The sequence below is a fragment of the Pelophylax lessonae genome, assembly GCF_965119305.1.
Source record: "Pelophylax lessonae genome assembly, chromosome: 6".
NCBI lineage: Eukaryota > Metazoa > Chordata > Amphibia > Anura > Ranidae > Pelophylax > Pelophylax lessonae.
Genome location: NC_138773.1, coordinates 3846325 through 3857464, shown reverse-complemented (window position 1 = coordinate 3857464; position 11140 = coordinate 3846325). Strand labels below are relative to the sequence as shown.

The 11140-nt window shown below is 46.8% G+C and overlaps 1 protein-coding gene across 1 annotated transcript; it reads left to right on the top strand.

The window, feature by feature from the left end:
• Nucleotides 1-9971: 9971 nt before the first annotated feature.
• LOC309557774 (taste receptor type 2 member 40-like) lies at nucleotides 9972-10859 on the top strand (the record flags this gene model as incomplete). Its single annotated transcript, XM_082260539.1, has 1 exon — nucleotides 9972-10859. The coding sequence occupies one exon, from the start codon at nucleotides 9972-9974 to the stop codon at nucleotides 10857-10859; it is 888 nt and encodes a 295-aa protein (XP_082116665.1).
• Nucleotides 10860-11140: the final 281 nt, after the last annotated feature.

The window sequence follows — 11140 nt, the reverse complement described above, 5'->3', positions numbered from 1 at the left end:
AATGGCATCCCAGCCTTAGTCTGTAGGGTACAGTATTGAGTTGGCTCACCCTTTGTAGCTATAACAGCTTCAGAAGTGTGTCTATGGTAATGTTTGACCAAAAGCGCATTTGTGAGGTCAGGCATTCATGTTGAAGAGAAGGCCTGGCTCCCCCTTGCAGACCCCTACACCCCTTTTGGGTAACAGGATGTGGGAATGAGGTCCTTGTCCCCATCTACATTGGGACAAGGTGCATTGCAAGGGGAAGGGAGGCTTTACCCTTGCAAGGTACCCTCTTAATGTTGAGGATATGTGGCCTGGTATGGTTCAGGAGGGGGACTGCTCATTGTGTCCTCTTTCCTGGCCAGCAAGGCTGCATGCCTGGAGAAGTCATTACTTGAGGGAGGAAAGTGGGAACTCATTACCTGGGGGAGGAAGTAGAGACTCATTACCTGAGGGAGGAAGATAGAGACTCATTATCTAAGGCAAGGGGGAGGTGGTGACTCACCACCTGAGGGGGGGAGTGTGGAGACTCATTACCTGGGGGAGGGTGGAGACTCATCACCTGAGGGAGGAAGGTGGAGACTCATTACCTGAGAGAGGAAGGTAGAGACTCATTACCTGAGGGGGGCGGTGGAGACTCATCTCCTGAGGGGGGGAGGTGGAGACTGGTCACCTGAGGGAGGAAGGTGGAGACTCATCACTTGAGAGGGGAAGGTGGAGACTCCTCACCTGAGGGGGGAAGGTAGAGAGTCATCACCTGAGGGGGTAAGTTGCAGACTCGTCACCTGGGGGGAAAAGGTGGAGACTCATCACCTGAGTGGGGGGAAGGTGGAGATTCATCAACTGAAGGGGAGAGGTAGAGACGTATCACCTAAGGGGGGAGTGGAGACTTATTACCTGAGGAAGGAAGGTGGAGGCTCACCAACTGAGGGGGCAAGGTGGAGACTCATCACCTGAGGGGGTAGGGTGCAGACTCATCACTCGGGGGGAAAAGATGGAGACTCATCACCTGAGTAGGAGGAAGGTGGAGATTCACCACTTGAGGGTGGAGGTGGAGACTCATCACCTGAGGGGGGGTAAGATGGTGACTTATCACCTGAGGGGGTAAGGTGGAGACTCATCACCTGAGGGGGAGGTGGTGACTCATCACCTGAGGGGGTAAGGTGGTGACTCATCACCTGAGGGGGTAAGGTGGTGACTCATCACCTGAGGGGGGAAGGTGGAGACTCGTCACCTGAGGGGGTAGGGTTCAGACTCATCACCCGGGGGGGAAAAGATGGAGACTCATCACCTGAGGGGGTAAGGTGGTGACTCATCACCTGAGGGGGTAAGTTGGGGACTCATCCCCTGAGGGGGAAAGGTGGAGACTCATCATCACCTGAGGGGGAGGTGGTGACTCATCACCTGAGGGGGGAAGGTGGAGACTCATCACTTGAGTGGAGGGAAGGTGGAGATTCATCACCTGAGAGGTTGAAGGCAGAGAGGGTACATTCCTGTAACCCCAATGTCTCCAGTGACTGCAGTGTTCCTGTGCCTTCAGTGACTCTGTAACCCCTCTAGCCCCTGTGTCTCCAGTGACTGCAGTATATCCCTGACTCCTGTGCATTCAGTGACCCCAGTGTCCTCAATGACTCTTGCACTAATGTGCTTTCAGTGACCCTGTGATCTCTTTCACTCCTGTGACCCCAGCACTTCTATACCTTCAGTAACTTTGTGACCTCTTGACATTTTTTAAACACCAGTGACCTTAGTGTCTCCAGTGACCTCAGTGCTCCTTTAACTTCAATAACTCTGTAACCCCTGCGCACTTATTTGGCAACCAGTGTTTCTAACGAAATCAGCACTCTAATTCATTCAGTAACTCTATGACTCCTGGAGATCTCTGCGTCTCCAGTGACCCCTGGGCACTCCTGTGGCTCCCTGTGGCTTTTGTGTATTCAGTGACACCTGTGTCTACATTGACCCTGTTGTGTCTCCAGTGACCCCTGCCTGGCCAGTGTCCCCTGTGACTCCTGTGCAACCCATGTCACCTGTTAACCCCAAAGTTTCCTGTCTTCACACATCCTCAGGTACTCTCCCGTGCCTCCACACATCCTCAGGTACTCTCCTGTGTCTCCACACATCCTCAGGTACTCTCCCGTGTCTTCACACATCCTCAGGTACTCTCCCGTGTCTTCACACATCCTCAGGAACTCTCCTGTGTCTTCACACATCCTCAGGTACTCTCCCGTGTCTTCACACATCCTCAGGTACTCTCCCGTGTCTTCACACATCCTCAGGTACTCTCCCGTGTCTTCACGCATCCTCAGGTACTCTCCCGTGTCTTCACACATCCTCAGGTACTCTCCCGTGTCTTCACACATCCTCCGGTACTCTCCCGTGTCTCCACACATCCTCAGGTACTCTCCCGTGTCTTCACACATCCTCAGGTACTCTCCCGTGTCTCCAGACATCCTCATGTACTCTCCCGTGTCTCCACACATCCTCAAGTACTCTCCCGTGTCTTCACACATCCTCAGGTACTCTCCCGTGTCTTCACACATCCTCAGGTACTCCCCCGTGTCTCCACACATCCTCAGGTACTCTCCCGTGTCTTCACAAATCCTCAGGTACTATCCCGTGTCTTCACACATCCTCAGGTACTCTCCCGTGTCTTCACACATCCTCAGATACTCTCCCGTGTCTCCACACATCCTCAGGTACTCTCCCGTGTCTCCAGACATCCTCAGGTACTCTCCTGTGTTTCCACACATCCTCAGGTACTCTCCCGTGTCTCCAGACATCCTTCAGGTACTCTTCCGTGTCTCCAGACATCCTCATGTACTCTCCCATGTCTTCATACATCCTCAGGTACTCTCCCGTGTCTCCACACATCCTCAGGTACTCTCCCGTGTCTCCAGACATCCTCAGGTACTCTCTCGTGTCTCCACACATCCTCAGGTACTCTCACGTGTCTCCACACATCCTCAAGTACTCTCCCCTGTCTCCACACATCCTCAGGTACTCTCCCGTGTCTCCAGACATCCTCAGGTATTCTCCCGTGTCTCCAGACATCCTCATGTACTCTCCCGTGTCTTCACACATCCTCAGGTACTCTCCCGTGTCTCCAGGCATCCTCAGGTACTCTCCCGTGTCTCCATACATCCTCAGGTACTCTCCCGTGTCTCCAGACATCCTCATGTACTCTCCCGTGTCTCCACACATCCTCAAGTACTCTCCCGTGTCTTTACACATCCTCATGTACTCTCCCGTGTCTTCACACATCCTCATGTACTCTCCCGTGTCTTCACACATCCTCAGGTACTCTCCCGTGTCTTCACACATCCTCAGGTACTCTCCCGTGTCTTTACACATCCTCAGGTACTCTCCCGTGTTTCCTGAACTGTCTCTCTCTCTCTCTGTGGATTCAAATTTGTTTAGGTACAGCGTCGCATGACCGCACAATTGTCAATTAAAGTCACGCAGTGCTGAATTGCAAAATAGGCCCTGGTCAGGAAGGGGGTAAAATCTTTCGGGGCTTAAGTGGTTAACGGACAATTGCGCGGTCGTGCAATGCTGTACCCAAATAAAATTTATGTATTTGATCACCTGTGCGATTTTTGTTTTTTGTTCTATAAACAAAAAAAGAGCAACTATTTTGAAAAAAAATATATTTTGCTAAAAAAAAAATGTAAAAATCTAAATTTTTTAACATTTTAGGCCAATTGGTTTTCTGCTACAAATTTTTGGTAAAAAAAAAATCGCAATAAGCGTATTTTGATTGGTTTGCGCAAAAGTTATCGCGTCTACAAACTACGGGAAAGATTTATGTCATTTTTATTGTTTTTTTTACTAGTAATGGCGGCGAGCTGAGATTTTTTGCGGGACTGCGACATTGCGGCAGACAGATTGGACCCCTAACTGACATTTTTGACACTTTTGGGGGGACCAGTGGCATTACTACAGTAATCAGTGCTAAAAATATAAAACTGATTATTGTAGTAATGTCACTGCCCCCCCCCCCCAAAAAAAGTGTCAAAAAATGTCAGTAAGGGGTTCGATCTGTCACAGTCCCACTAAAAATCACTGATCGCCGCCATTACTAGTTAAAATAAAAATGACATAAATATTTCCCCTAGTTTGTAGACTTGATAACTTTTGCGCAAACCAATCAAAATACGCTTGTTGGGATTTTTTTACCAAAAATATGTAGCAGAATACAAATTGGCCTAAAATGATGAAAAAATTTGATTTTTACATTTTTTTATTGGGAATGTTATATAGCAGAAAGTGAAAATTTGTTTTTTTTATTTCAGAATCGTCGCTCTTTTTTTGTTTATGGCGTAAAAAATAAAAATCACACAGGTGATCAAATACCACCAAAAGAAAGCTCTGTTTGTGTTAAAAAAAAAAAAAGGACGTCAATTTATTTAGGTACAGCTTCGCACAGCTGCGCAATTGTCAGTTAAAATAACGCAGTGCCGTATTGAAAAAAATGGCCTGGTCATTAAGGGGGTAAAACCTTCCACTCCAGAATTGGTTAAGGGGGAAGTCTGAAGAAGATTTCCCCTCCCCACACTCTCCCTTGTGTGTTTTTGTCCTTATATATTTTATATCAAAAACACGAAAAAAAAGAAAAAAACACTTTAAATTCATGATAACCCCATTGGTGGATTTCCCTGTGTTTCCTTTTTAGGTTTTTGTTGTATAATGAAGGTGTATTGTACAACATCCCAGGATGGACAGACAGACGCACAGACAGACATCTTTCCTGATCACTAGTTTCTGATAATATCCAAAGACATCTGTGTGCTGGAGGGTAACATGAATCTCCGCCATGACTAGGATTACATGGAGCTCAGTACAGATCATTTGTATAAGGAGAAGAACATAGACATGAAGTACGATACCAGTCATAAAAATAACCTTCATTTCCATAAAGATGGAGGAGATCTCCGCTGTGACTTGTAAACCGTCTCTCCAGATCATGTCATCCGATTGCTTGGAAAACCAAAGCCAGACTCATGGCGTTTCCAAGTTAATCTGATAATTATTAATAATTGTAAATTTTGTGAAAACCCTCAATGAAAATGCTATTTATTTATACAGGATGTGCTGAAATAATTGAAAAGGGTAATAATCACCTTTATTTAGAGTCATGGAGGCCAAGGCCAAGGGAGAGGAGTTTTTTGAGGAGTGGGTGGTCGACTGTGTCTAAGAGTATGAGTATGGAGTATGAGTATGGAGTATGAGTATGGAGTATGAGTATGGAGTATGAGTATGGAGTAATGGCCATTGGTTTTAGCAGTTAGTAGGTCATTAATGACTTTTAAATGAAAGGTTTCAGTGGAATGTTGTGGGCAAAAGCCAAGCTGTTTGGGTCAAGAAGGTTGTTATCAATGAGGTAGCAATTCATACAGTTGTGGACAATGTGTTCAAGAAGCTTGGAAACACATTGGAACAGGGAAATTGGGCCTTAAGTAATTCAAACAGGTAGGGTCCATTGAGGGTTTTTTTAAAATATGGGGGTACCCATAGAGAACAGAGTAGGATGGGGGCCATAGTAATTGTGAGGGGATAGGGTCCAGGGAACAGGTGGTGAGGTGGGCCTCAGAAAGGAGTTTGGCGATTTCTTCAATGATAACTGGGTCAAAGGAGAAAAGTACTGAGTTTGGTATTAGACTTGATGTGTTGGTTGAAGGAGATAGCTGGTTACTGGATATCTCATCATGAATTGTATTGATCTTGTTTTTGAAATGACTCATAATCTCCTGGGCAATAAGAAAGTTGGTTAGTAGAGGCAGTGGGGTGTGAAGTAAGGAATTGAGGGTAAAAAACAGGTGGCGAGGACTGGATGAGAGGGTTTTGATGAGGAGTGACGTAGTAGGTTTGTTTAGCTGTGTGGAAGCAAGAGTCGTATTTGCAAAGGGCAAATTTGTAGAGGGTGAAGTCTTGCATGGCTGTATCTCTTGAGACTTCTGGTGTCGTCTATTTGCCAGGGTTGTACCAGGTGAGGCCTTGTTCTGCCTGTAGAGAGAGGAGGGAGCGTGTCCAGGGAGGATGACAGTATGTTGTTGTCAACAGAAGTGGCCAGGTCTGGGCAGCAAAGGGGTGCAATTTTGTCATAAACATAGTCAGTAGCAGAATGAAGAAGGGAAGGGTTGAGATGGCAGAGGTTTCTATGGGTAACTGGTTGCTTGTTTGAGGCAAAGGAGGTTGGCGAGTGTGAAACTGATAAGGTTGTGATTGGAGAAAGGAAAAGGGGTGTTACAGAGGTTGCTGGGAGTGCAGAGGTAGGAGAATACAAGGTCCAGGGTGTTTCCATTGGAGTGAGTGACGGTTTGTGCCCTTTGTGTTAGGTTAAAAGAGGAGGTTGATTTGAGTAGTTGAAAAGTAAGGAGAGAAAGTAGTGTGCCATGCAGAGCAGTCATTGAGACAATCGAGTCAATCCTCAGACAAACTGAAGGAAAAAGACAAACACAGTGCAGTTCAATAGAGTAGTGGGACTGAGAGAGGTATAGGAAGAATCTGGAAGGAGCTTTGTTGTAAAAGTGGAGGTCCAACTTCGTGTCCTTTTGGTCCACTGGGTCTAGGTGAGGGAGTTCAGAGGAGGCCACCATGGTGGAGGGCAGCTGGAGAGGCAGAGTCAGATTCCTGGACCCAGATTTCAGTAATAGCAAGCAGATTGAGGGAGTTGGAGAAGAAAAGGTTATTGACGGAGGCACGTTTGTTAGAGACTGAGCAAGTATTTTAGAGGGCACATATGGAGGGGAACTGGCTCATGGAAGGAGAGGAACTGAAATAAGAGAAAGAGGGTTGCGGGCATTGCCAGAGAGAAGAAACTGCCGGTTCTAGGAGTGAGAGTTAGAGGGTAGAGGGCCAGGGTTTGGGGTGATATCTCTAGAAGTTAGGAATCGTAGGAGGGTGAGGGAGGTGAGGTGGGAGCAGAATTTATACGTGGGCAAATGCCCCAGTGATTTGTAAGTGGTAACATTATGTAGGCTAAGAAGGAGCAAGAAATGATAAATGCAGTAATATTGAGAAGGCAAAAGTGCGGGTGACATATGTATAAGCTCTGGGGTAGAGAGGAGGGATGAAGAAATGGGTGTTTGAGGAGAGAGGACATTATTGCAAAAAAGGAAGGTTAGTGAGAGAAATAAGATGAAAGGGCACTAGCAGACTGTTGGAGTGGAGCACGAATGTGTGGGTGGGTCTAATCGCCCTGCACACAGGGGTGCCTTTTGCGTGAAGCACGCTCATCAATGTGAACAAAAGGAGACTGAGGTCATGTCAAGAATTTAACATTAAGGCAGTTCCCCCAGATGAGCTTTCACTGTGTTACATTACAAACTGTGTATAGAGCTCACCAATGTGGAACTTGGGCCCCAACTCTAGCCACCGCATGACATTTACCACTGGACAGTTCCCATATTCAGGGTCCCTCCCACCTGTCTCTCATCCATCCATTAGCAGCCATGTGCTTCCATTGTGGAGACACTCAAATTAGAAAGTGTTAGGACTGCAGGTAACACAGGGTGCCGTGTAGAGGCCCTGCAGCTTACACATGCGTTTGCAAATGCGTGTCAACTAAACCCCTGTTCTTTATTTATATCATGAGACAGGTCTACTTGGTTGGTGGCAGACTGGAGGGTGGGTACATCAGACTGGGGGCTGGCTGGCTTCCATGCACCTCTTTTAATCCTTTTCAACTTTCGTTTTTTAGAGAGTGCAGTCCTGCCTAGAGGGTCCTTTAAGAGGCTCTCCAGTCTCTTTGAAAAAAAAAAATAAAATACAGCACCTGCAAATACTGTACACATTCTTCACAAATACTGTACACATTTTCACACCAAATAAACCACAGGCTGTTACTGGTGGGACTGGGGAGCTCTGGCACAGGTTGGACAATTTTCTGGTCCCTCGGCATGTGAATGCCATGGAGTAGTAGGTTATATGCTAGAGGCAAAGAGGGTCTGGGAGTTGGGTTGTGGAGACCAGGGGATGATAATCCCCCTCCCACAGACCCTCTCCATTTACCAGGCCAGGGATATAGGTATGAGGCCCTTATCCCCATCCACATGGGGACAAGGGGCTTAGTCGGGTGGGGCTTCTTACTAGATCACATGAGTGGGGATATCTGGCAATCCGCTTATCTTAAAGGGGTTCCAGATTTTGGTAAGTCCTTGCTGCAGACCCCCACATGCCCCAGGCTAAGAATGTGGGGAAGGGGCTGTTGTCCTCAACATGGCAAGGTACCCTCCCTATGTTGCAAAATCACACAAAGGGGAGCTGCTCCAGTGTATGTGATCAAATGATCAGCGGTCGGGTGCATGCCAGATCCGCAACTCCGGCAACAATGTTCATTAAACGATGAGAGACTGCACTTCGACTTGAAATAATAGGTGATTTATTGATCAAAAATGAACAGACAAGTTATCCAGAGGCAGGAGATGTAGATAGGTTAACGCGTTTCACAAAATGACAATCGCTTATTCATAACCATAAAGATGTTTGTGGAATGGCTGCACAAATAGTATCTAAACACCTGAAAGCTATCAATGTAATTACAGACATCGTAATCAACTACTGACATAAATGACTCTTGCAGCTGAATCTACCACAAAGAAAAATAAAAAAGAAAAATAAAAGAAAAAAGAGGAAAAGAAGTGTTGCACCCTCCTAGGTAGGTGCTAGGCAAATACATATGCGGTCCTGTCTGCTTATTAGGGGGGCCTGAATTGTTAGCTATCTGCCACATGTTTCCAGGTGTGTCTGTTGAGTCTCCCCACTGTATCCAATGAGGGATCTTGTTGGTCAGAGGAGGAAACCTAGCCAATAGCACACCAGGATTCATGACTATCTCAGAGGGCGGGGTTTACCACAATGCACCCTGGGATTGGTTATAAATCTGTGGGGAGCATGTGACAGAGTGTCTTTTGGCAGGAACATTAGTCCCAGGAGGAGGTGACAGCTGTTCCTCTCCTGTACAGTGTGAAGGTGGTCCAGGCAGTTGGCCTAGGGACTGGAGATTGAGCTGGGCTGCAGAAAGGATCCAGAGTGTGCTGACTGAGTGGAGCTGCTGGGCAGAGATCTTCAGGAAAGACAGTGTCGTGAGTATTCAAGATCTGCCCAGGGGTCTGCCTTAGAGAGAGGGGACCACTCCAGAAGGTCAAGGGGAGGTCAAGGGGATCCAGGAGCCAGCTAACCAGTAATTGTGGCAGTGAAAGGGGGTGCCAAGTAGTGAAGCCCTGAAGATAGGGAAGTAAAGGGAGTGCCAGTGTGAGCCCTGAAGTGTTCAGCAGTACAGTTACAGTGTACAGTCAGCTACCCCAGGGAGCAAAAAAGGACTTTAGCAGTCAAAGGCAAAGTCGCAGTGTCAACTCAGCGTTAACAGGCATTCGGACAGCGTTAACCAGCGTCAAGCAGCATTTTCTAGAGTCCCTGCCTAATTGTGCATAGTTCAGTTGTTGGAGTATCCCACTCTTCCCTTCTCCCATCCAAGTTCCTAAATAAACCCTAAAAACCAAATAAACTGGACTGGTCCTTGTCTTAGGTGCTCACACTTGGAGAAACATGCCTGAAGGTACTTTTGTTGCAAATGGTGACCCAGGGGGACCCACATCCAGCATCTATGCTGGGAAATTTTGCTACAGAAGAAAGGCATAAATAATGATAATAATGAATAATAAAAAATGGGGGGAAAAAAAGAGAGAGAAATCACCGACAAAAGGAACAGAAAAAAACTCCCTATGTTGAGGGCACAGGGCCTGGTATGATACAGGAAGGAAGGAAGGGGTGGAGGGGGCTTTTTCCCCCTTTTTCTGGTCTGCCAGGCTGCATGGTCATTGTGTTTTGTTTCGGTGAGTGTCATTCATTGTGAACATGTTCTAGTATCATATCTCTGTATGGTGTAAACTGAGAGGCAATCATTTGCATTGGCTAAACTCTAATAAATAACTCAGGACACTCTAAATAGATTCATTCTAATGAGCTGGAGAGCAGCAGGACTGAACATGATGCTAAAAGAGATTGTTGGCTTTTCCATCGCTGTTTCAGAAAGCCTTCTGTCCTTCTACCTCAACTCGTACATCATGGTCTTCCACGTGAAAAGACTCAGGAATGGGATGAAGCTGAACCCTTCCAGTCTCATCCAGCTGGTCATGGGAGCCACTAACATTAGCATGCGAGGAATGATGCTGGGGAGTTCCATTGCTTTATTGTTCCCTATTTATCATGTGACGAGGTTGTACCATGCAACGTTGGTCATCATCCCTTTCCACTTAAATTTCAGTTATTGGCTGATTGCCTGGCTCTGCGCCTATTACTGTACCACCATCACCAACATCAGACACCGACTCTTTATCTGGATGAAGAGGATCCTTGTGTCCTGCTTGCCTCACCTGCTTTTCCTCTCTGCGGTTGTGTCTTTCGTTTTGACTGTTCAATCAGTCTGGTATCTTAACATCCAAATCTCTGAAGACAACTCCACCCTTGGTTACATTTTACCCCATTTTAAATTTTCCATTAATGACCCCAGTGTAGTATTGATCATCGGCCTCTGTTCCTGTCTGCCCTTCCTGATGACCTTCGGCTCCCTCATGGTCACCATGTCCTCTATGTTCAGACATATGTGGAAGGTGAAGAAGAATGACTCGGGATTTGCTCCTCCAAACCTCCAGGCTCATATCAATGCTGTGAGAACCATGATATCATTTCTTGTACTTTCTGTCCTCGTCAATGTCGCTGAGATTGTCAAACTTGTGGCACAATCTTTCTTTGGTAACTTTCTACAGTTAATCATCTGGTTAATGGTAGCCCTCTTTCCATTGGCAGAAGCCACCATTATTATCCAGTCCAGCCGCAAGCTGAAGAAGAAGTTTTTACAAATATTACATATGTAGCACTGTCCCCATAGGTCCTGCTGGAAGATGACTAAACGGGCTCCCCTAATGACCTTGAGATATAGTTCATGAATCCCCTCCTCAGGGCTGCTGATGGGGGGGGGGGGGGCACCAGTCCTCTTGTAGGGGTTCCAAGCACACAGGATGGCCCACACAGGGAGGGGGATTAGTGATGGACGACAATTGCAGAACTCTTCCTCCAGCAGTTGAAAGCTGGTCTCTTCCCCTCTCCCTGCTGCCAGCTTTCTGCTGGGAAAGAAACAGTCGTTCCTCACTAATCC